At 44.6% G+C, this 26,466-nt stretch overlaps 1 protein-coding gene across 10 annotated transcripts in view; it reads left to right on the top strand.

Moving 5' to 3' along the window:
* Nucleotides 1-26,466, top strand: part of LOC144593414 (serine/threonine-protein kinase MRCK alpha-like) — a 324,476-nt gene that overhangs the window by 288,599 nt on the left and 9,411 nt on the right. For 9 of the 10 annotated variants that reach the window (XM_078398926.1, XM_078398934.1, XM_078398929.1 and 6 more), the window contains 6 exons: nt 4,388-4,450; nt 6,205-6,798; nt 20,770-20,867; nt 21,931-22,015; nt 22,728-22,848; nt 24,646-24,763. In XM_078398926.1, coding sequence (XP_078255052.1) covers nt 4,388-4,450; nt 6,205-6,798; nt 20,770-20,867; nt 21,931-22,015; nt 22,728-22,848; nt 24,646-24,763 — 1,079 coding nt within the window. Of the gene's footprint in view, nt 1-4,387; nt 4,451-6,204; nt 6,799-20,769; nt 20,868-21,930; nt 22,016-22,727; nt 22,849-24,645; nt 24,764-25,054; nt 25,250-26,466 lie in introns of all 10 variants that reach the window. The other variant, XM_078398930.1, reaches the window with a different exon arrangement.

Here is a 26,466-nt window from a genome sequence, read left to right as displayed (position 1 = left end):
ATAGAAACAATAGACAATAGGTGCAGGAGGAGGCCATTCGGCCCTTCGAGCCAGCACTGCCATTCAATGTGATCATGGCTGATCATTCTCAATCAGTACCCCGTTCCTCCCTTCTCCCCATACCCCCTGATTCCGCTATCCTTAAGAGCTCTATCCAGCTCTCTCTTGAATGCATTCAGAGAATTGGCCTCCACTGCCTTCTGAGGCAGAGAATTCCACAGATTCGCAACTCTGACTGGAAAAGTTTTTCCTCATCTCAGTTCTAAATGGCCTATCCCTTATTCTTAAACTGTGGCCCCTTGTTCTGGACTCCCCTAACATTGGGAACATGTTTCCTGCCTCTTACGTGTCCAACCCCTTAATAATCTTCTACGTTTCAATAAGATCCCTTCTCATCCTTCTAAATTTCAGTGTGTACAAGCCTAGTCGCTCCAGTCTTTTAACATATGACAGTCTCGCCATTCCGGGAATTAACCTAGTAAACCAACGCTGCACGCCCTCAATAGCAAGAATATCCTTCCTCAAATTTGGAGACCAAAACTGCACACAGGTGCGGTCTCACTAGGGCCCTGTACAACTGCAGAAGGACCTCTTTGCTCCTATACTCAACTCCTTTTGTTATGAAGGCCAACATTCCATTGGCTTTCTTCACTGTCTGCTGTACCTGCATGCTTCCTTTCAGTGACTGATGCACTAGGACACCCAGATCTCGTTGTACGTCTCCTTTTCCTAATTTGACACCATTCAAATAATACTCTGCTTTCCTATTCTTACCACCAAAGTGGATAACCTCACACTTATCCACATTAAACTGCATCTGCCATGCATCCGCCCACTCACACAACCTGTCCAAGTCACCCTGCAACCTCATAGCATCTTCCTCACAGTTCACACTACCACCCAGCTTTGTATCATCTGCAAATTTGCTAATGGTACTTTTAACCCCTTCATCCGAGTCATTAATGTATATTGTAAATAGCTGCGGTCCCAGCACCGAGCCTTGCGGTAACCCACTAGTTACTGCCTGCCATTCTGAAAGGGACCCATTTATCCCCACTCTTTGCTTTCTGTCTGTCAACCAATTTTCTATCCATGTCAGTACCCTACCTCCAATACCATGTGCTCAACAGTCTGAACAATTTTGTCTTTGCTGGCCTGGTATTCCACCTAAACTTTTTTCATTTATTTTTTCCTATTTCTCCTCATGATTGTTCTTTGGCTGCTTTTCGACAGCCTGAAGTTATGAAATGTAAATACAAGTTTGATCTTTCTTCCTCTTTCTCCTCTCACCACCCCAATAAATGACCGATGAAAGTGTGGAATACAGTATTTAAAATTTCCTATTGAATGTCTAAAAGACAAGTATATATTGTGGATGACGATCCTTTCCAGGTTAAAGGCAATATTAAAAATCACTTAGCAGCTGGGGATGATATGTTAGTGGATAACTCATGGGTATCGCAGCTAGAAATGGTGGGTAATCGTTAATGTGGAGAGGAGACAGTAAGTCTCAGCACAAACATGCAATGTATTTACTGAAGTGTGACACACTGTCAACCTGACTCCTTTTTATGAGGTAGGGCAGGTGTTGAAGGGGTTGTACGTGCATTATTAGATATATTCATAGTTCCAGATTTATTAACGTTTGCACTAATTAGAAAATATGAATGACCCAACAAGCCAATTCCTGCTCAGTTTCACATTAACCCCATGCTGCAATGCATATGTAACATGTGAAACAGTAGACTTCAGTAACTCACAGACCACCTCAGGAAGACAAAATACAGAAAAAGATAAGACCATTGGGATCATCAATTCCCCCCCCCCCCCCCCCCCCGAAATACATCAAAACAGCAACAGAAAGAGGGGTTAATGGGCATGTGAGATACGATATGTTACAGGGATGCTGAGAAATAAGGAGGTGAAATGGGCCTGATGGGATTGCTCTGTGGGGAGTAGATTGGAATCTGATAGACTGAAAGGTTTCCTAAGATAGTAAGTACTCTGATCCCGCTTAAAATCAACATGTGGAGGCTCCCACCTGAGCCAATAGTTCTGGTTCTGAAGTCAGTATTCAGCCACACCCAGTAGTATTCAGAGCTTTACATTTAAGTGGAACAGCTACATGGTGTGTGGGATCTCAACGGTGATCGTAGCTTTGATTCTAAACCGGGTCAAACGGTCAATGCATGGTGAGTTTTCCAGTCTTTTGTGATTTCAACCTGCTACAGAAGGTGACACTGCAGTGACCATGGGCTTTGAATGCTTTAGTCTCAACTCTTGGAAGCAACATTTGCTCCGATTTTAATCCTGAGGTGATGGGCCAATATGAGCGGCTTCCAGCTGTGGTAATAACTCTGACTTTAACTTCCCGCATTGGCTCCGTGTGTAGGCTGTCAGTTGTGATAATAGCTCTTATTTATATCTGGATCAACAATTTGGCAAATGTCAGTCTTGTATTTTCACTTGGGGCAGAGTGGCATTGGGTTTTGGTGTCAGCAGTGAAAATAGCTGTGGTTTTAACCCAAGCAGGGACTCAGTGTGTGTGGAGGCTCCCAGCAGTAAAAATGGGATTTTAACAAACAGTAATTGCAGACTCGATGCAGCTCAGTGATTTGAGCCCATCACAATTTTAATTACCAGCCCATTTTTGACATGAAGCCCATTGGAATAATGTGGAGGTCACTGAGGTGGAAGTGGAGCTGCTGGTGGTGGAGCAAGCACCCCTTTAATTACTTTCCCACCAGTCATGTTTGTCTTACGGAGACACAAAAGATGCTGGAATCTGGAGCAAAAAACAAAGTGGCTGGAGGAACTCAGCAGGTCAGGCTGCAAGCATGGAGGGAAATAAGCAGGCACCATTTCTTCTTTTGGATCAGAAGTCTAATCAATTTATTTTATGTTTGATTTAGAGAAATGTCCCAATGGTGCCTCATGTAGACATAATCAGGCCGAAGAAGCCATTATTAATAACATTGACATAAATTGGAAAGGTTTAGAGGGAACAAGGAACTGCAGATGCTAGTTAATACACAAAAGGACACAAGAAGGATCCGACCCAAAACATCACGTATCCATGTTCTCCAGAGGTGCTGCCTGACCTGCTGAATTACTCCAGCACTTTATGTTCTTTAAGGTTTAGATGGATATGGGCCAAATACAGGCAAATGGAACTAGCTTAGATGGACATCTTGGTTGGCATGGACGTTCAACCGAAGGGGCTGTTTCAGCACCGTATGACTCTATTGACATTGACCAAAAACATGGTCAAAATAATTAAGGTTAAAATTTTCTTATAAGGTGAAAAGCAGTAGCTTCAAGCCATGCCTGAAAGGCAAGTAGCTCAATAGTGAAGTGCACATTGCCTGTGGAGATCTGATAGATACTGACTGCTTGGGCAAAATGTTAATATGTCCTGAGGACTGATACCTGGCTTGCCTTCTGCGGGAAATGTTCATTGGTGATTGTATGCAATTCTTGATGTTCCAGTTTCTCGAAAACTGCACAAAACAGCATTAATCTTCCATTCATTTGTCAGGGAAGCTACATAACTGCTGATGTGGAGATAAAGAAAATTCATGCTGCTACAATACTGATTCAGGTTGCAGCTGAAATGTGCTGTTGGATCCAATTTGAGAAATTACGGGACGATTAAGGGTGGCATGGTGGCGCAGCAGTATAATTGCTGCCTTACTGTGCCGGAGACCTGGGTTCGATACTGACTACGTGTGCTATCTGTACGGAGTTTGCACATTCTCCCTGTGACAGCGTGAGTTTTCTCCGGGTGCTCTGGTTTCCTCCCACACTCCAAAGACGTACAGGTTTGTAGGTTAATTGGCTTCGGGGGAAAAAATTGTAAACTGTCCCTAATGTGTAGGGTAGTGCTCGTGTAGAATAGGGGATCGTTGGTTGGCAAAGACCCGGTAGGCCGAAGGGCCTGTTTCCGCGCTGTATCTGAACTAAACAAAACCATGACATTACTTCAAAATATTATATTGACTGGTCAGAAAAATAGTGTGCTCGGGGGCACAGCTGGTGGTCCTGCGGCCTCACACCGCCCGTCACCTGGGTTCGATCCTGACCTCCGGTGCTGTCTGTGTGGAATCTGCATGTTCTCGTTATAACCGCATGACTTTCCTCAGGGTACTCCAGTTTGCACACATCCTCCGGACTAATAGGTTAGTAGGTTATTCAGCCACTTGATATTGCCCTCAGCATGTAGGATCCGAGGGAAGCTGGTTATAATGGGGGTAGGATAAAGTGGGATGTGTAAGATGGATGCTTTATAGTTGGCAAGGACTTAATAGGCCTAAGGGCCTTTTTCTGTGCTGTCTGACTCCTTGTCAGCAAGGTAACAATTGTTCCCTTTATTGTTATTATATTCCAGATCACGAAAGAATAGCACTGGGAAATGAAGAAGGTTTGTTTGTAGTGCACGTCACCAAAGATGGTGAGTCTTCCTAACTATGTATCTTCACTGAACAACTCCTGTGCCATTCTGTATGTCATAGATTATCATACTTACATTACAACTCATCCTCTTCATTATCAACATCAGCAGAAAATGGTTTTTAGTTTTCGTACCTCTGAGGTTTGTTCCCAATCATGTAATTTAATTCTAAGGTTTCGCGTTCTTTCCCATGAAATCTTCTTGTGGGAAAAATCTAAATCTAATGCCAGATCTGGGCAGTCCCCGGGAAATTGAGACCATACACTTGAAATAGCCAGTGTGGCTTCCAGTAGGAATACAAATTATTGCATAAAGATTATGAACTCTTCCATTAAAAATGATCCAAGCAACCATGCCAAAAAGTTCTAAGCATCTCAGACGAATGTAACTGCAACTAAGTTTGAATAGTCAAGTGGCAAGGGAACAAAGGTGCGGCTGATGGTTACGTCACAGCTGAGTTGAGCCAAGGTTCGAGTGGTTTGATGTCTTAGAGGTGACATGGACTGTCTTGGTGTAGTTATACTGTGTGAAGTTAGACATGACTCCAAAGTTGCAAGCAGTCCAGTTTGACTATAGATTGGTTTTTGAATCTGAATCATTTTCTGATAGTGGGTGGTGTAAGTGAGTGGTAGTGAAGTTGGACTGGATGTTGTCATGTAAATAGAATCTGACACAGGGTTTCTGGATGTTGTTGTTATCGGGAAGTAAGTAGGTGAGAGGTTGAGGGGCGGCACAGTGGCACAACGGTAGAGTTGCTGCTTTACAGCTCCTGAGACTCGGTTTTGATCCTGACTACGGGTGCTGTCTGTACGGAGTTTGTTCGTTCTCCCTGAGACCACGTGGGTTTTCTCCGGGTGCTCCAGTTTCTTCCCACACTGCAAAGACGTACATGTTTGTAGATTAATTGACTTCTGTAAATTGTAAATTATCCCTAGTGTGTAAGATAGTTATAGGGCACAGGGTGATTGATGGTCAGCATGAACTCGATGGGCCGAAGGACCTGTTTCTACACCATGTCTCTAAAGTCTAATGGTAATAATCCCACAAAATGCTACTGCCGGTATTCTCTCACTACGACTGGAAAGGTGATAATGGAAGCAGGAGGATGGTGTAGTTAAGAGTACCAAGGCATCAAGGAAAGGTTTTTTATTGTTTTCACAATTCCTCAGAATGTCATTAGTGACTGTTCGGACCTGTGCAGTACAGTGACTAATTGGGGGGATTTGTACATGGTGCTCTGATGAAGGTGGGTTGGAATTTGGGAAGGAAAGTGGGGATGAAAATAATGTTGCAGTTTGCAAAGAAGGGTGTAATTTTGAGATGGGTTGTGGCAGCATATTTGAAGAGGTGGAGACAGCAACAGGCCAAAGCTGTTTGCACCAAAAGCTGTTGCTTGCACTCAGACCCAGGAAGGGAAGTTGGCTAATCACCAATTCAAGGGGCCAGGAACTGGGTCGCATGGAAATTATGGAAAAACATAAAGGGCAGGAAAGGCCTTGAAGGAAAGGGGAAGGAGAGAAGTGGTAAAGGCAGCCAAGTCAAACGAGTTCATTGTACCAAGGATTGGAAGTGTGGTGGAAGAGGGGTTTGAGAGACGCTTTGAATGTAAACTGGCAGTTACTTGTTATTCTGAACTATGCACTTGTGGCAGCTGAGTTACCTAGGTGCCTTGCAACCTGTAGACTACTTTGAAAGAGTCTAAGGCCATGGCAAGCACCATCAGCTGAATGAACATTTCATTTTCTCTTTGGCAGAAATCATCCGCGTTGGTGATAACAAGAAGGTCCACCACATCGAGCTCATCTCAGGAGAGCAGCTAATAGCTGTTATATCTGGACGAAACCGCCACGTCCGCCTTTTCCCTACCACAGCGCTCGACGGCCGCGAAGGAGACTTCTTCAAACTGGTGGAGACGAAGGGCTGCCAAACGCTGGTGTCAGGATTGATGCGCCATGGCACCACCACGTGCCTAAGTGTGGCCATGAAACGCCAGGTGCAGTGCTACGAACTCAACCAGAGCAAAACCCGCCACAAAAAGTTCAAGGAGATCCAGGTGCTGGGCAACGTGCAGTGGATGGCCATCTTCAGTGAACGCCTGCTCGTTGGCTACCAGTCGGGCTTTGTCAAGTACCCCCTGCAAGGGGACGGGGGTCCTGTCAGCCTGCTGCATCCCGACGACCACACGCTCTCCTTCATCAGCCAACAGCCCAATGATGCGATCTGTGCGGTGGAAATCTCAAGCAAGGAGTATTTATTGTGTTTCAGTACTGTGGGCGTGTATGTGGACTGCCAGGGTCGAAGGTCAAGGCAGCAGGAGCTGATGTGGCCAGCTATTCCCACTACATGCTGTGAGTTGGTTTGGTTCTTCTATCTGTAGCCTGGGGCATAGTTCGGGTAACTCCAATTCCTAGCACAGTACTTGGGCTAAACCTTAAAAAAGCTCCGCCTGCTCTGTGTTCAATTACTTGATTACCACAAAAGTTCCATTGTGATAATGGAGTGGCTTCATTACAGGGCAAAAGAACAGCCATTTAATTTTTCGCCTGAAAACAGGGTGTGCATTTATCATGTTGAACATAACTCTGAAGCAGGCCATTCTTCTGCATAAAGGAAGGTTGTATCCCACCTATACTCTGCTTCAATGCCAAATTAAATATTCTTTGTATTCTTGGATCCTCTATGGTGACTCTCAGGTGGAGTCAGAGATGGAAGTGCTTGATGCCAAGAAAGGTATTCTGTAGTAAAAACACATTGCTTTAGTTTCAACTAAACTTATGTTGCCTTTTGAACAATGGTATTAGCTTTGGAAGAACTTTTATTCCAGAAAATTTTGTAGTGGGCAGGTTTTCAAGCCAGCTGGCTATTTCTTTACAAATCAAGTTTAAACCATAGATGGTGAGGTGTGTGGAATAATGAGGAAACTGAGGATTGCAATCCGTCCAGCCTATCCAATCCTACCCTGTATACTAAATCCGGGAAAGGGAAAGGACAGGGGGAGGAGTCAAAGATTTATGAATCCACAGGGCCAGTGAATGAAACAGGAAAGTTCATTAGACCCCAGAGAAGAGTGTGAAAGGGGAGAGCTTGAATGATCCCTGAGTATACTAAGTAAGGAGGAGAAAGCTCATTGGATCCCCAGGAATAGTGTGGGAAGTGCGCAGGGTTAGTGAGTGAGAGGGCAAAGGACACATGATGCTGAAGACATTGACTGAGAGGTCCCACGTTGGATTCCTGGGCATAGTGAGTGAAAGTGGGGAGATCTCATTACATTCCTGAGGGCAGTTCCCCCAGAAAGGGGGAATTGATTTCCCTGGAACGGAGGAGGTTAAGGGGGGTATGATTACGGTATATAAAATGATGCGGGGTATGGATAGGGAACTGCAGGAAGCTTTTCCCCATATCAGAGGTAGATAAAACCACAGGACTCTGATTTAGGATAAGGGGAAGCAATTTAAAGGGGCCATCGGGGGGACCTTCTTCACCCAGAGGGTGGTGAGTATCGAGTGCTGTACCAGAGAGAGTGGTTGAAGCTGGGTCACAGGCAGCATTTAAGCAGTCTCTAGATGTGCGTGTGATTCATTTGGCAAAGGTTAGTTGTGCAGATACAGCAAGTAATGAGAAAATCTAACGAAGTGTTTATTGTGAGAGAAATTGAATATAGAATGAAAGAGGTTATATGACAGGACATCTGGAGTGCTGTGTATGGTGCTAGTCTCTTTATTTACGGAAAGATTTACGAGTGTTGGAAGCAGCTCAAAGAAGGTTTAGTAAGGTGATACCTGGAATGGGTGGGGTATTATGTGAGGAAAGGTTGGTCAGGCTTGGCTTGTATTTGCTGGGATTTACAAGAGTGAGAGGAGAATTGACTGAGCCGACTTCGTTGCATCAGCCTTGTTAAGATCACGACTACTGTTGTACAGTATCTATAATACTCCCACAATTCCTCTTGCGGGAGAATCCAGAAACAGATTAAAAGTAAGTTTAATCTTTTAGTAGTATAGTTCAAAGTTGCCCATTTATCACCGAGATCAGGCTACATTTTCTTCTCCAAGGATGATGAGGTTTGGAAATTTCTTCATCAAAAAGCAGTTGAAGCAGAATCTTAAAAAAATTAAAGCTGAGGTAGATGGACATCTGATAAGCTAGGGGTGTGGGTGGGGATATTGAGCTGGTAATCAGATCAGCTATGATCTTATTGAATAGCAGAGGAGTTGAGGGGCGGAAGAGCCTGTTGCTAATTTGTGTGGACACTATTGATTTTCCTTCAGCCATCCATCCAAAAATATTTCCCACAAGCAGTCTCCTAAGCTGCAAATTGATAATAATACTGCAAGAATAATATGGATAACGCAACAATAAATTAATGACAATGGATCTTGGAAGAACTCCAAGGGCAGATGAGATTTCGGCTCTGGACCTTTCTTGAGGCTGCTGGAGTAGAAGGGAAAGCTGGAAAAGAGTGGGGGAGGGGCAAAGCCAGGGAAGTGATAGGTGGATACAAGTGATGGTAGATGGGTGGAGTATGTGACAAAGGCTAGAGGTGAAAAGGATGCCAGAAAAGGAGAGAAGAGGAGTGAAATAGAAAGCCAGAGGAAGGGATATGGATGGAAAGGGGCAAGGGAGAGAGGAAGGAGGGGAGATAATATAGGACTTGGGGATGGGAAAGGAGCAGGGTGATGGGAGAAATGTGTGTGCAATAGGCAGGGGAAAAGGGGGGGGGGGAGGCTAGGGACTACTACTTTAAGACTGTTGGGTTGTAAGACACCCAAGTAGAATATGAGGTGCTATTCCTTCAGTTTGCATTTGACCTCACTCTGTCAGTGGAGGAGGCCAGGACAGAAAGATGGGATTGCGAAGGAGAGTTCAAATGGTTAGCAACCGGGAGATCCAGTAGGCCTTGGCAGACTACACGCTCGTGTATGGTGAAGAGGTCACCTAGTGCACATTCAGTCTCACTGAGGGAAAGGAGGTTGCAGAAGAAAGTGCCCAGGGAGGGGTAGGTTGGGTGGGAAGGAACGAGTGAACAAAGGATTGTGAAGAGCATAGTTCTATGGAAAACGGAACTTGGCACCTTGGTCTTATCTGAAGACCATTTATTCAGTCTGAAGGATCCCGACCTGAAACGTCATCTGTCCATTCCCTCCATAAATGCTGCCTGACCCCCTGAGTTCCTCCAGCACTTTGTATTTTGCATAAGATTCCAGCATCTGCAGAATCCCATGTCTCAAACATTTATCTCCTCAGCTTGGCTGTGATAGCAATGGTCAGGTCATTATTGGAACTATCAGGACATGCTGGATCACCAGGCTCCCCTTTTCTGTGGTATTTAATGCGCAAATCCAAAAATTGTTTATATTAGGGCTACGGGTGAGAGGCCATTGGTGCAGTAGTGGGGTGAAATCAATCAGCAGTTTTTCGAGATTCTTGACTCACAATGTACTACTAATCCCAGAATTTATTTTCTAGTTAAACATTAACAATGGTATACATTGCAAAAGAAGCTCAATCTGAAGAAGAGTTCCGACCCGAAACATCATCTGTCCATTTTCTCCACCGATGCTGCCCGACCCGCTGAGATCCTCCAGCACTTTGTGTTTTGCTCAAGATTGTGTCTTCCTGTAAGATTAATAGGGCTTCCTACCCACCAAAAAATTAAAAGCCATCGGAGGTGATTGATGCACTGTAGGTGGCGCCCCTGTACTCTGCACTGCAATTGGACCAGGATGCAATTTCATTCAGTATTATATGTGCTAAATATGAAAATTATTATGTTTACTGAATTATTCAATAATTGTTATCTGGTCGAAGCAGATACGTTAGTGGAATTTAAAATACTTTTGTTAAGGCACATGGATATGTAGGAAATGAAGGGATATGGGTCATATGCAGGCAGATAAGTAAGTCCCCCACCTAAGTCGTACCAGCTTCAAAGTCGTCTTGTTGAGTCTCATTATCTGTACTCGTTCTCACCAAGCACATAGCCTGTTTCCTTTACCATCTTTAGTTTTTTGCACATCTTTCATTCCTTTGTTCTATATCTCTCTACATTACCATTTGTGGGAAGGATGTGATTTTAATGTTAGATATTTTTAATGTTAGATGTGTGTTATAGTTTACTTTTAGTTGTGTATTATAGGGGGTGGCGGGGGGGAAACATTTTTTTAATCTTCTTCCGGGTCGCATCTCCGTTCGTGCTGCGGCCTAGCAACAGGGAGCTGGCGGCCTCCAGACTTACCATCGTGGAGCTGTCTTGCTTCAGAGGCTTTGGCCACGGGCCCTGTGGACTGTGGCGTCGGGAGCTCGCGGGTCCCAGGCTGGCGACCGAGTTGCAGGGGCTCCAGCAGCAGCGTCTTCATCCGCCCAGAAGCATGGGCCTTGGGTCGGCTCGTTCGCGGGACTTTTCGTCGCGCGGCGTGGAATCGGCGGCGGGATCTTCCATCGCCCGGCGGGGACTTCAGGGTCGGGAGCCTCGATCACCTCAACGCACCGTTCACAGGACTTTTCATCGTCCGGCCCGGCTTAAAAATCAGCCGCGGGATCTTCCATCGCCCGGTGGGGGCTTCAGGGTCGGGAGCTTCGATCGCCTCGACGCAGCAGTTTTGACTGCCCGACCGCGGGTGAAGAAGCAGGAAGGAGATCAGACTTTCTTTTTTACTTTCCATCACTGTGTGGAGGTGCCTGGAGGAGAGTTACTGTGATGGATGTTTGTGTTGAATGATGTATTTGTGTGTTCTTGTTGCTTTTTTAATGTTGTGACTGCACGGTAACAAAATTTCGTTCAAACTTGGTTTGAATGACAAATAAATTCAATCCAATTCAATTAAACTAGAGAGTATGCTGGGACAGGCCAGCTTGAATTGGAAGGAGCGACAAGATAGCCTGGAACTGTTTATCCTGGCGTGATCAAGGCTGAGGTGTGAGAAGTTTATAAAATATAAGTTATATAAAAAATAATAGATAAGGTATAGTCACAGTCATTTTCACCAGAGTTCTGAAATCAGAGGGCACAGGTTTAAAGAGAGGTAAAATAAAGATTTAAAGGGATCTTAGGAACAGGTTTTTCACACAGTTCTTCATACAGAGAATGATGGGAATGGGGAATGAGCTGCCAAACAAAGTGGTAGAGTCGAGAACAATTACATTGTTTAAAGAAACATTTGGGCAGGTCCATGGATAGGAAAGATTTAGAGGGATATGAACCAAATGCAGGCAGGTGAGACCAGCTCAGGAAGCCAGCATGGACAAGGTGGGCTCAAGAGCCTGCTTCGGTGCAGTATGATTCTGACTCTAAATCTATTGATGTCAAATGAGTGGTTGACAGTGCAGACGCGGCAGGCTGTTTTTGTGCTGTAGAACTATTTCTTGGGCTGTGATGTTATCGCTGTACCATATTTAGTGAATGACCAAGTTGTGCCGCCCAGGGTGTAACCCATACCCTTGCTCACTGTTCCATGCTGAGATACCTACAGCATGAAGCAGTAATAGATTCTTAGTGACATAGGCGGGGGTTGGTTAAAGAGATGTTTCCTGGATGTTATGTGATCAAAAGCTAAGAATCTTCACAAGGCCTGGAGTCAACATCGACGGTCCATCACTACTTCCACAGCATTGTTTGAGTTTTATCCTGCCTCCCTTTTGGAAGCTGAACCTTGTCAAATACGGCCAGGACATGCTTACAGATGATGAATGCTAAGGGTGATTAAAGAAATGTGATTTTTTTCTTTCTTAGAATAGCTTAAACTATTTGGACAACACTTACAGACAGGAGCAAGTCGAAATGCCCTGATTAGAAAAGCACATTAAAAAGATACAAGGAACTGCAGATGTTAGTTTATATTAAAAAATACACAAAGTGCAGGAGTGACTCAGCAGATCAGGCAGCATCTCTGGAGAAGTGTCCGGTCCCAAAACATCACCTATCCATGTTCTCCAGATATGCTGTCTGACTCATTGAGTTACTCCAGCACTTTGTGTCTTTTTTTTAGAAAACCACTGTGTTATTTGGCATTTATTTTAAAGCTTGTATAGAAAGTTGAGAGTTTGAGAAAGAATAGGCACACTGCAATTTTTTAATTTAAATGAAAATAAAAAAACTGCAGATATTGGAAATTTAAAGTCTGAACTTAAAAAGCAAGAAATTATTCAACAGTCTGATGATTGTTGAGAAAAAGCCATCCTTGAAGATGGAAGTCACAGTTTTGAGGCTCCCGTACCTTCTTCCCGAAGATATCAACAAGATGAGATTGTGGCCATGGTGGTGTGGATCGTTGATGATACTAGTTGTCTTTCTGAGGCAGGGCTTCCTGTAGTTCCCCTCGATGGTGGGGAAGGAAATACCCATGATGGACCAGGCCATGACCACTACTTCCTGCAGCCTCCTTCATTCCTGGGCGTTCGAGTTACCGAACCAGGCCTTGATGCAGTCAGAATGCTCTCTACCATACATCTGTAGAAATTTGATATTCAGACATGCCAAATCTCCTCAGTCTTCTAAGTAAGTAGGGGCATTGATATACTTTATTTGTGATTGCCTCAATGTTCTGGACCCAGTTCACATCTTCAGAGATACATATGCCCAAGAACCTAAATCTGTTGACTCTCTCCTCTGCCGTCAGACTTACTGCAAGGAACACCTTTTTCCCCATTGCTATCAAACTCCTGAACCAATCACCCCCTTCCCGGAGATGCTGCTACAAACTCTTGACCCTACCTCATTTGGTTGCTCTGTTGTGCTTTATTTTTGCTCTACTTTAATAATAATAATAATAATATGCCTTTATTGTCATTGTACGAACAGTACAACGAAATTAGAAGTGCTACATCTGAAACAGTGCGACAGTGTAAATCTTTCAAAGACAATCGCACAAACATAGGAACCAACACAACAAATACCAATATCAATAAAAACCAATAAAAAACCTAATAAATAATAAATGAATTTTACACCTAAAATGCTGAAAATATTTTTTAAAGTGCGACGAAAGTGAGAGTCACATCAAGTCAAGTGTTTCAATTCACTGTTCTTATGGCCCAGGGAAATAAACTGTTTGTTCTGGCCCTTAGGCTCCTGTAGCGCCTCCCAGAGGGCAGGAGAGCAAACAGTTCATATCCTGGGTGTGTGCTGTCCTTAATTATATTTCTAGCCCTGTTTAGTCAACGCGAGCTGGAGATGTCCTTCAGAGAAGGTAGTGGACAGCCGATAATTTTCTCTGCTGTCTTAATAACCTTCTGGAGGGCCTTCTGGTCTGCAACTGAGCAGCCAGCATACCACACAATAGTGCAGTATGCCAGTACGCTCTCAATGGTGGAGCGGTAGAAGGTCACCAGCAGATTCTCCTTCAGTTTGTTTTTCCGGAGCAGTCTTAAGAAGTGCAGTCTCTGCTGTGACTTTTTAAACTACAGCTGTAGTATTTGCAGTCCAGGAGAGGTCCTGGAGATGGTGGTCCCCAGGAACTTGAAGGTGGAGACCCTCTCCACTTCCTCCCCATTTATAAGAAGTGGGGTAGGAACTACTCTGTGTTTCCTAAAGTCCAGTACCATTTCTTTTGTCTTACTGGTATTCAGTGCTAGGTTGTTTGCCTCGCACCATTTGGACAGAGCACAGACCTCGACTCTGTATGCACTCATCTCCTCCAGTGATCAGACCGACCACAGTTGTGTCGTCTGCAAATTTGATGATTGAATTGGAGGGGTGAATAGGAGTGCAGTCGTGTGTATACAGAGCATAGAGGAGGGGGCTCAGCACATAGCCCTGTGGGGAACCAATGCTGAGCGTAATGGTGGGGGAGCTGTGGGGGCCGATCTTGACAGATTGTGGGTAGTTTGTGAGGAAGTCTCTTATCCAGGCGCAGATGGATGGGGGAAAACCCAGGTTATTATACAGCTTATCCACTAGTATGCCTGGGATGATCGTATTGAATGCCGAGCTGTAGTCTATGAAAAGCATTCTTACATAGGTCCCCGGGCTCTCTAGGTGGCTCAGTGCAGTGTAGAGGGCTGTATTGATGGCGTCTTCTGTAGATCTGTTTGCTCGATAGGCAAACTGATGAGGGTCAAAGCTGGGAGGAAGGATGCCGTTGATGTGTTGTGCCACAAGTTTCTCAAAACATTTCATAACAACCGATGTAAGGGCTATTGGTCTGTACTCATTTAGACTACTGACAGCAGGCTTTTTGGGGACTGGGATAATAATAGCCGATTTTAAGCAGGATGGGACGGTGGCTTGTGTCAGGGAGATGTTGAAGATCTTTGGGAGGACCCCTGAGAGCTGGTCAGCACAAGCTTTCAGTACTTTACCAAGTACTCCATCAGGTCCTACTGCTTTGTTTGGATTCACCGTCTTTAGTACACGTCTCACTTGGTCTTCCTGTAAAGTGAGCGTGTTGGGTGTAGTAGATGGTAGGGGCAGGATGGCTGTGTGTGGCACTGCAGTCTCAAAACGGGCAAATAAATGATTTAGTTCCTCTGCCAGTGAGGTATCCACGCTGGGAGTCACAGATGTTTTGCCCTTGTAGTTGGTTATCTGCTGTAAACCCTGCCACACCTGCCGTGGGTTGTTCTGAGTCAGATGGTCCTCTATTTTCCTCTTGTAATCCTCCTTGGCTGCTTTGATGCCCCTCCTCAGCTCAGCCCTTGCCGCGCTGTATTGTGCTCTGTCTCCAGACTTGAAGGTAGAGTTGCGTGCTTTCAAAAGACACTGTACCACTCTAGTCATCCAGGGTTTGCGGTTGGGGTATACCCAGATGTGTTTGTTAACAGTCACATTATCAGTGCAGCTTTTTATATAGGACAGAACAGTTCCTGTATATTCCTCTAGGTCCTGGTGTTCAAATATAGTCCATTCTGTGCGTGCAAAGCAGTCCTGAAGCTCTATGAGTGCTCCCGATGGCCAGGTTCTTATAATCTTTGTGTCTGGCTTAGTTTGCCTCCTGAGTGGGATGTATGCTGGGATCAGGAGCAGTGAGAGATGGTCTGAGAGACCCAGATGTGAGAGAGGCACTGCTCTGTAAGCATGCTTTAAGTTGGAATAAACATGGTCCAGTGTGTTTTTCCCCCTGGTGGCACACTGTACATACTGTACAAATTTGGGGAGTACTGTCCTTAAGCATGCTTTATTAAAGTCCCCAGCAATGACATGCACTCCTTCAGGGTGAGCCTGTTGCTGTTTGTTTACAGTGTCATGCAGCAGGGTGAGAGCTATGCTGGCGTTAGCATCTGGTGGTATGTAAACAGTAGTGATGAGTACTACAGTGAACTCACGAGGCAGATAGAAGGGTCCACTTTAATCTTGCACCATTTTGCTGTTTTGTACTTGTCGTTGCATTTAATGTTGTTTTTTTCATTACTGTACACTTACATTTACTCTGTTGTCTTCATGTAAACCAGAAATGTCATTGCACCCAGGTATTTATGACGATAAGCAAATCTAAATCTGAATCTGACTCAACACTGATAAGCTGAGATTGTCTCCAACAAAATCTTGGGCAGGCCCTTTTCACACTTCTCCCTGTCACCCGCCTTTCTGCCAGTTATCTGAAACAAAACTAAATTGTTTGCAACCTCTGTGTTATACCTGATCCCAAGTTGAGTTTTGGGTCATATTTGTGTCATTATCTCTGAATTTGTGTGACATTGCCCTCATCTCTGTCACTGACTCTATATATCTCACACTAAAAGCCTTATCCATGTTTTTACAGGCATGTGAATCTTCCGTTTTTCTGCAGATTTCCGCGTTTTTAAAATCCCTTTTCCGTGCTTTTTGCATGATTTCTGCGTTTTTCACTTTGCCAAAATCGCGTTAACCAATGGAGAAATCGGATCCCAAAAAAAGGAAATAAATGATGTATGGACTTGTAATGAACACTAGGGCTCCGCTAGAGGTCGCTAGGGGTTCCGTGAGAAATCCCCCACGCCCTGGAAATCTCCCCGAAAATGTGGCACCCAGGCTGGGCAAGGCAGCCAATCTCCACCTCATCGGGACTTCCACGGCCAATCGGTGGGTTGAATTTGCAACCTGCGGCCGGGGCTCTGGAACTCCAGCCCAGCTGGAGCAAGCACATCTATCCCCATAGCCGACTTCCTTGGCCGGCTGGATAAACCAGCAAAGCTCTGGAACCAAAAGTGCCAGAAAATCAGTGGTGGAACTGTAATGAGTAAATATTAAATTTAAGTGCAAGATTATATAACTAAATTAATTAAGACGGGGTTAAAATATAAAACACAGCAGAAAAGCCAATTACCACCTTTTTGGGCTGATTATCAATTAATGTGCGAATTTACTTCAAAATGTTATTAGTATACAGTGACATATTCACATTATTTTGGAATGTCTGTTTTTACTTTGAAATGCACTAAAAAAGGCTGGAAACTGGTAATTTTGTGTGTAATCTTTTTTTAAATCCAAATTTTTGACCCCCGCTGTGAGCCTCACGCAAGCACTCGGCTGTTTTCTTCTTTTTTTGACCTCACTCACATGCCTGTTTTATTACTCCCAGTTCAGCTCTTTGTAAGGTTTGCTTGCTTTATTCTCCATTAACCCAATGTCATCCAAAACTGGCGTATAGTGTGCACTCTCCTCCAGTCTTACAGCTTCCTGAGATCTCCTCCAAATCTTCCCTCTGGAACAACCTCAATTTTAATCGATCGATCATTGATGACTGTGCCTTTAGCAGCCACCCAGGCACATAACTCCGGAGAGAAGGGATGGGTGACGTTTCGGGTCGAGACCCTTCTTCAGACCCGAAACGTCACCTATTCCTTCTCCAAAGATGCTGCCTGTCCCGCTGAGTTACTCCAGCATTTTGTGTCTACCTCCAATTTAAACCACCATTTGCAGTTCTTTCCTACTCATAACTCCGGAAATCTCTCTGTAGCTACTTTTTCCCCTCTACCACATTTTGCCGTACACCTAACATCGTTTACATGACTGTGTGTTGGGTTGAATTTCATCATGTTGACGAGTGCTCAACTCATTCAAGGTGCTTTATAAATACAACCCGAGAACCTGAGCTATAGGGAGAGGCTGGACAGGCTAGGACTTGGAATGTAGGAGGTTGAGGGGTGATCTTACATATAAAATCATGAGGGGAATAGATCGGGTGAATGCACACACTTGTTTGCCAGAGTAGGGGAATCAAGAAGCAGAGGATAAAGGTTTAAGGTGAGGAAGGAAATATTTAATACAAACCTGAGGGGCAACTTTTTCACTCAGAGGGTGGTGGGTATATGGAACGAGCTGCCAGAGGAAGTAGTTGAGGCAGGTACTATACACAGGTACTGAATACAGGTACATGGGTAGGAAAGGTTTAGAGGTATATGGGCCAAATGCTGGCAGGTGAGACTAGCTTAGATGGGGCAGCTTGGTTTCTGTCGAAGGGCCTGTTTGTGTGCTGTATGACTCTATGACTGTCCTGTGGAGATATTTAAATCTGGAGTGCTACTTTAAACAAATAACAGCCAGAGGACGAGGGTAAACAGGTTTACACTGCTGAAGGACAGATTTAGGACTGATGCCTACAGTTGATATGCAGGCAGGAATTGAACTGAATACACATACAAGAAAGGTGTTAAAGTCTAAAACCTGACTCATTTAGTGGTCTAACACAACCAGTGAGCATGATGTTTTGGATGGCCATTCTCATCAGTGTGCGTCTTGTGAAAGTTATGCCAACCTCTGCCAATGTTGATCTCACGTTCCTTTTTGTTGTGGACAACAACTTTGAAACACCATACTCCAGCGAATACTTGTCAAAGTGTGAAGTATTTGGGCTGTTCGAATACTACTTGTGGAGGGCTAATTATTCCAGAAGCTTCTTCAGTGTCTGTCTTCCCACTCCTCAAATGTGCTTTCTCACCACCCCTGACTTGCTCCATCCCTCTCTCTCCCTCATTTAACTATTTCTGGATCTCCACTCTCTTGATGTTTCTTTCTGATTATAGAACTTAGAATAAATAGTACAGCATAGGAAAAGGCCCTTCAGCCCACAATGTCCATTCCAAACATAATGCCAAGTTAAACTAATCTCCTCTGCCTACATGTGATCCATATCCCTCCATTCCCTGCATATCCATGTGCCTATCTAAAAATCTCTGAAGCATCACTATCATATCTACCTTCACCACCTCCCCAGCCAGCACATTCCATGCACTGGAAAAAATCTTTCCCCACTCTCCACTTTTAAACTTTCCCCCTCTCATCTTAAAGCTACGCCTTCAGTCTTTGAGTATGTAGAAACAAAGAACTGCAAACGCTGGTTAATACATAAAAAAGACACAATGGGCTGGAGTAACTCAGCAGGTGAGGCAGTATTTCTGGAGAACAGGGATAGGTGACGATTTGGGTCAAGACTCTTCTCCAGTTTGAAGAATCCATGTTCTCCAGAGATGCTGCCTGACCTGCTGAATTACTCCAGCACTTTATGTCCCTGAGTCTTTGACATTTCCATCCTGGATAAAAAAAGGTTCTACCCTACATGCCAACCCTACTTAAGCCCCTCATAACTATGACTTTTCATCAGGTCTCCCCTTAGCTACAGATGTTCCAGTGAAAACAATTCAAGTTTGTCCCAACCTTTTCTTATAGCCAATATCCGGTAATAAACGTATTGGGCAGCACGGAGCTAGTCGGGCTGCTGCCTTACAGCAGGGAGCCGGCTAAAAACCTGACCTCTGGTGCTTTCCAGTTGTAGTGTGCGCAGAATTGATGGGAATGTGGGGGTAATAAAATGGATTCATGTGGGGTTGGTGTAAATGGTGCTTGACGTTCAACACAGACCCGGTGGGCCGAAGGGCCAGTTTCCGTGCTGTCCGATTATATGACTCGTGCTTTGCATAGAATTTTCCACACATATCTTATAATCCTACTGACCTGATGTAATAACATTTTAACCAAAGTTTTGTTTCTCGTTCTCAAACTTGTCTTAGTAATAATGAATGTGTTATAACTTACTGTAATATCTCCACATAATGGTTGCAGGGATGTATGGCTAGACAAAGGAAATTGGCTCAGTGACAGTGAGCTAGACAGCCAAGCCGGATTTGACTGTTTAAGTAACCGCACTGATTGAAGTATTATCCAAGGTCAGTGTTTAATATGTTAGTACATGATGTTGCTATAGAAATGGAAGGTAAATCAAACAGGCTTATGATGACACTACATAAGGCACTACCTGTAATAATATGCAGTTTTTTTTAGTCGCCTGGATATGCCATGTGTAAAACAAAGACACAGAGTGCTGGAGTAACTCAGCAGGTCAGGCAGCATCTTTGGAGAACATGGACAGGTGACATTTTGGGTCAGGACTCTTCTTCAGACCTAATGTTCTCCAGAGATGCTGCCTGACCCACTGAGTTACTCCAGCACTTTGTGACTTTTTTGGTAAACCAGCATCTGCAGTCCCTCGTTTCTATGTTGCCACATGTTCTTGAATGTATTCAATGGGGAGCTGAAAGAGCGAAGCTGTATATTTGGAATCCAAGTCTTTTGAAGTCTATGTGGAAGAGGTCATCTATTTGCATCAAAATAGCTGCTCCTGAAAGAAGAAGCACATGCCTGGTGCCTTTTTGGATCAAGGCTTGTATCCACTGGTGATCCCATATCTACCTCTTGTTAGACCTCTGTTGCTGATGGAGAAGGTTGTCCATAGTTTCCTGTGTAGTGGCCGTGTTGGTGTCAGGAGAGCGGCTTGCTCCAGTAATTACCTTAGACGTAGCATGAAGCTCTAGCCTATCTGTGTCCTGGCTTAACTGAACTCACTGAGATAGTGCTGTTGAAGTTTGCAAGGTTATGAAGCGTACTTGCAACAAAAGGCCAAATGTACAGTCAATGTTGATAAAAGGTTTGAGTACATTGTGTTGGGGGGACGTCTTTTAACACCTGCATTTCTAAGTGAAACGAATATTTTCCTAATTCCCACCTTGCGGGGACATGATAATCCTGCAATAACCCCAAAACCACAAATAAAAAAGGTTTTTAACAACTATTCGGGATATTTCTCATCAAGGGGTGGTTTTGTTGTGGAGCACTTTAGTTGTATTCAGATTCTGTGTTTTCCTGGCCATGCTCTGCCCAGAGGGAATGGACATTATATCTCATCCAGAGTGCTCCTGGTCTCCTCCTGGTGCTACTAGGGGTTGCATCGTTCTGAGGACTTGCCACTGTTGTGTTCCGGCATTCCTTGTGTTCGAAGGCACCAGCGTGATTGTGGGAGCAGTGATCGATTAATCCATGCAGTTGATGTTTTTGCAAGTCGTGTGATGCCTGGTGAAGTATAGTCACGCGGTCTTGGCTCTGACATGGTGCTTACGTTTTATTTCTGCAGGTTACAATGCTCCATATCTGTCTGTGTATAGTGAGAATGCTGTAGATGTATTTGATGTGAACACAATGGAATGGATCCAGACAGTTGCACTAAAGAAGGTGATTTTTTTTTTTTTTAATCTTTTTGTTTTTCATTAATTTCTTTCTATGTCAGAGTTTCACAATGTTTCACAGTCTGAAGAAGGGACCCGACCCAAAACATTCTCCTGAGATGCTGCTTGAACCGCTGTGTTACTCCAGCGCTTTGTGTCTTTTTCCACAATGAGTGTTCGCTTTCTCACGTTTTAATTCTTTCCTTCTGTGTCTTTCATTTTTTCCATTTTATTTACTGATTTTTGTTTTTCTTCCTTTCTCCTTCAGGCACATCACTTTGTGAACTCCCTTTTTACGAGTCTAGCACGTTTGCCACGTAACGGCTAAATCCCTTAATCACAATATCTTCCTGCATTGTCCCCGGATTAGCTCCAAGCCGTCTGCACTCCATAGAAACAAAGAACCGACAGATGCCTGTTAATACACAAAAGAATCACAACGTGCTAGGATGCAAAATGTCATGTATCCATGTTCACCAGCGATGCTGCCTGACCATGCTGAGCTACAGCACTTTGTGTCCATCTGTGCACTCTGTCTAAGCTGGGGGCCCAAGCCTGAACTCTGTATTCTAAATCAATGAGATTTCTCTCCTGTGTAGAGAGGAACTACAGATGCTAGTTTAAACCCAAGACAGACACAAAAAGCTGGAGAAATTCAGCAGGTCAGGCAGCATCTCTGGAGAAAAGGAATAGGTGACGTTTTGGGTCAAGACCCTTCTCCTGCTTCTTCTGTGCAATTTCACATAATATGAGCTCCTTAAATCACTTTTGTGTATCTGTGAGTGTGTGTTTATTCATGCACATTCCCCAGTCTTATTATCTAGGCTCTCGTTTAACTTTTTTTGTCCTCTGGCCTTACCTTTTCTGGCTGATTTGTTTTAATAACATTTTATGTCAGGTGTAACTGTTCTTTTACTAGACAGTAACCCAGTGCAGCTGAGCTTTGAGCAGGAGCAGCAGGAGACAACAGCAAAAGCACACGTTGAGGATGTCATATGGGCCCGAGTTATGAAAAAAATTAAGTAAAGTTGTCTTGTGAGATTTGTTAAAGCAAGCACCTCTCGTTACAGGTCCGGCCACTTAATACAGAGGGATCACTAAACCTGCTTGGCCTTGAGACAATCAGGTTAATCTATTTCAAGAATAAGATGGCAGGTACGTGCAGCAAACATTACTACAGTTATTTGGGGGTTGACTGAATGGCTGTGAGTGTTCCTGAGCAAGCAAAATGGAGCAGGAAAAAAGGATGGCCAGAACATATAGACATGAATGAAAGTGTGAAACCTGTGACATCTTGCAGTCCCCCATATGAATTATTTTAAAGAATCGTGTGTCCATTACCTTAGTCTTGAATTCACTATCTGTTTAAGGTGTTCCACTCTGTGTAAAACACAAGTAAATTGTTACTGAATACTGAATTGTTCAACATTGAATTGAAGGGTTGAAGGGCTATGGGCCAAATGCAGGGAAATGGGACTTTCCCAGTGTGCCATTTGGTTAGCAAGGACAGCGTGGGCTGGAGGACATGATTACATGCTCTATGACTCTAAATATAAAAGAATACTGCTGGTTTTTCTTGAAATGTAAATAATATCAGCCTTTCCCTGAAAGAAAGCTGCCACTCCAGAGAATCTATGACAGCAACAGTGCATGACTGCTAATTGTTGGGCATGTGCCCATGTACATTGTTGCTTCTGGAAGCAGCCGTCTGTAACGGACTGGCCAAATCTGTGGTTGAACATCAGAAACGACAAAGACACAGATTGCTTGTAATCTTATTACTGCAATAATAGTCAAAACGAAGAGTGTTTACAGTAACGGAGGATCGTACATTCGATCATCAATCTGTCTTGTTTTACTCCCACAGAAGGAGATGAGCTTGTCGTTCCTGAAACATCTGACAACAGTCGCAAACAGATGGTCCGCACCAGAAGCAAGAGGAGGTATTCCTTCCGGGTGCCTGAAGAGGAGAGGCTTCAACAGAGGAGGTGAGAGCATTACCCATCACGAAACCTCCTCCAGCTTGACACCGATTCCTTTTCTGAATTCCCACCTTATCTCTCGTTCTGCTCGCTCCTTCCTCCAGATCCTGTCACAGCTTCTCCGAACGCCATCAACTAGAGTCAGTGCCCTTCCTCAATTTCACCTCCTAGTCCTATTCCCTCAAACAAGTAGCAATAAGGAATGCCAGGATAAAAAGCAGTGATGACCATCAAGGTGTCTAGTTGTACAAGACATTGTGAGGCCACACGGAGTGTTGTGTTCAGTCTAGGTCAACCCAATATAGGAAAGATGCCTTCAAGCTGGAAAGTGTGCAGGAACTTGGAAGCAAACGTAGACGAGTTGGTCAGTAAGTTTGCAGACGACACCAAGATTGCTGGGGCCGCAGACTCTGTGGAAGGCTATCAAGATATACAACGGGACTTAGATCAGCTACAGAAATGAGTGGAGAAATGGCAGCCGAAGTTTAATCTGAACAACTGTGAGGTGTTGCACATTGGAAGGTTGAATGCAAGGGGAAAATATACAACTAAAGGGATAAACCCTAACAGCATTGAGGTACAAAAGAATCTTGGGATCCAAGTCTATTAACTCCCTGAAAATGGCAATACAAGCTCATTTCCTTCTGTGGGTGGTAAGGAAACCCTATGGTTTGGTTGCCTAGATTGGCCAGGGCATTGAGTCAGGAAGTCATGATTCTGCTTTATAGGACTTTGGTTTGGGTGCATTTGGAGTATTGCGATTAGTTCCGGTCACCGCATTACAGGATGGATGTGGAAGCTTTGGTAGGGGTGCAGAAGAGATTTACCCAAATGATCATAAGACATAGGAGCAGAATTAGGATTGGGGGCATTAGCTACTGGGATAGGTTGAACTGACTTGGATTGTTTTCTCTGGACACCGGAGGTTGAGGGGAGTCCTGATTGAAGTATATAAAACTATGAGAGGCATAGATAGGGTAGACTCAAGGGCCTGGGCTATAGGGAGCGGTTGGGCATTCTTTGGAGCGCAGGAGGCTGAGGGGTGATCTTTTGGAGGTGCACATGAGGGGAATAGGCAAGGTAGATGCACAGTCTTTTACCTAGAGTAAGAGAATCAAGGACTAGAACACACAGGTTTAAGTTGAGAAGGGAAATATTTAATAGGTGGTGGGTACATGGAATGAGTTGTCTGAGGAAGTGGTTGAGGCAGGGACTGTAACAACATTTAAAAGACACTTGGACAGGTATAGGGAAGATTTAAGAATCAAGGGTGTTTTATTGTCATATGTCCTAGACAGAACAATGACATTCTTCGTTGCAGCAGCACAACAGAATATAATAAACAAAAAAAAGTTCAGAGTGTGCGTGTGTCTGTATCTAAATATAAAGACAAACAATAATAGTGCAATAGCCCCCAAGTCTATGTAGTTCAGAGTTTATTTGCTTTAGAGGAACATGAGTCAAATATGGACAAATTTGACTAGCTTAGATGGGGCATCTGTCGGTACGGATGAGTTGGACCGCAGGGCCTTTTCCCATGCTGTGTGATTCCATGACTGTCCAGCAATGTCATATTCCCCGCAGTAGGAAATGAGAACAAGCACATCCCGCACTCCATACTCAGCTGCCAAACGTCACTGCTGACAGATGTGGCCAGCAGTAACTTGGTGGTGACTTGCAGCTGCTTGCTGCTGTCAGCAGAGACTGAGCTCACCGCTGACAGCCCGTGCCGATGCACAGGAGGGTTCAGCAAGGCAAGGCCGGGTTCACCATTTACATTTTTTTGTTTGATTTTCTGAACAGAGAGATGCTTCGCGATCCAGAAATGAGGTCCAAATTAATCTCAAATCCCACGAACTTCAACCATATTGTACACATGGGGCCAGGCGATGGCATTCAGATTTTGAAGGACCTCCCAATGGTAAGTTAGCCGACGATCAAGTCTTCAGGCTGCATCTTTTAACAACAGCCTTGGACAATGTCCTTACACTCACTCAAGTCCTTTGGTAATTACGATTATCTCTTAAAGTCAGCACCAAGGGAATTTGGAGAGACCTCCAGTGGGCTGAAGTCACTTCATTAATAATTTCAATGTTCTAATAGCTTTGTGATGGCTTTAACCTGTGGCCACCTTCCATGGTCCCTGGGACCGACTGTTGACGTGTGCTTTCCTTTCTTATCTTGCTTCTTTCCTTCTGTTCCCATTCGATAGCCCGGCTCCCCGCATCCACCCCCCAGCCATCACTTCAACCTGATCTCCACTCCTACCAACTTCGAGCATGTCTATCACATGACTGCCCACTCTGCTGAGAACTTCCTGAGCCACGATCAGGCAGCCCCCGGCTGCTCCCCTGCATTGGCTCCCGTCTCCAGCTCACCACCTTCCGTGACTCCCAGGGTATGGTGCGTCTGTGTGTGTGCACTGATCAGCTCACTAACCACAGGATGCAGTGCCCGTCAGTCTGTGTGTGGTGTGTGTGTGCACTGATCAGCTCACTAACCACAGGGTGCAGTGCCCATCAGTCTGTGTGTGTGGTGTGTGTGTGCACTGATCAGCTCACTAACCACAGGGTGCAGTGCCCGTCAGTCTGTGTGTGGTGTGTGTGTGTGGGGGTGTGTGTGTGGTGTGCACTGATCAGCTCACTAACCACAGGGTGCAGTGCCCGTCAGTCTGTGTGTGGTGTGGGGGTGTGTGTGTGGTGTGCACTGATCAGCTCACTAACCACAGGGTGCAGTGCCTGTCAGTCTGTGTGTGGTGTGTGTGAGTGCGCCCACTAACCCTGCATCATCCCATCAGCTCCTAACACTCCAGACACTGGCTTCTCTCTGCACAGAACGCCTCCCAGGTACTTGGTTAAAAGCTCCCTCAGAGATGGGTGGGATTCTGACCTCAAATTCATGGCTAGTAGCAAGCCGTGAGGGAGAGGGAGAGTGAAAAAGCCCATCATACCCTCTGAGCTTCTGCAAGGTGGAGTTAACAGAACACTGCATCTGCAGAAAATATTCCCAGGGTGAGCTAACCAAAGAAGGCATATCAGTGTATCACTTCCATCCTTTGGATGTTCCAGAGTGCTTCAATGCTAGTGAAGTCAGAGGCCAATGTAGTACGGAGCCATGCCCTTCAGCCCACCTTATCCATGCCGGCCATGTTGGCATTCTGAGTTAGTCCCATTTGCCTACCTTTGCCCCAAATTCTTCTAAACCCTTCCTATCCATTAATCTGTCCAAATGGCTTTTAAAACTCATAATTGTATGCACTCTATAGCTTCTTCTGGCAGCTTATTCCAAATTAACCTCTCTAAAGATATTCCTCCTATGCACCAAAGAAACAGTCCCAGCCTATCCAATATCTTCTGACAACTCAAGCCTGCACACCCAGGTAACACACTGCCGAATCCCTTCTGTATCCTTTCCATCTTATGCCATCCTTCCTGTGGCTGGGTGACCAGAACTGCACACAGTTCTCCAAGTGTGATCTCACCAACGACTTGTATAGCTGCATCATGATGTCCCAACCTTTGAATTCAGTACCCTTCCCTATGAGGGCAAGCACCTTCTTTACCACACTAACCACCTGACTCACCATGTACCTGTAGTCCTGTATCTCTCTGTACTACAACACTC

The sequence above is a fragment of the Rhinoraja longicauda genome, chromosome 5 (genome assembly GCF_053455715.1).
Source record: "Rhinoraja longicauda isolate Sanriku21f chromosome 5, sRhiLon1.1, whole genome shotgun sequence".
Classification (NCBI taxonomy): Eukaryota; Metazoa; Chordata; class Chondrichthyes; order Rajiformes; family Arhynchobatidae; genus Rhinoraja; species Rhinoraja longicauda.
The sequence above is the reverse complement of the archived record's forward strand: the minus strand, read 5'-3'. Positions and strand labels throughout refer to the sequence as shown.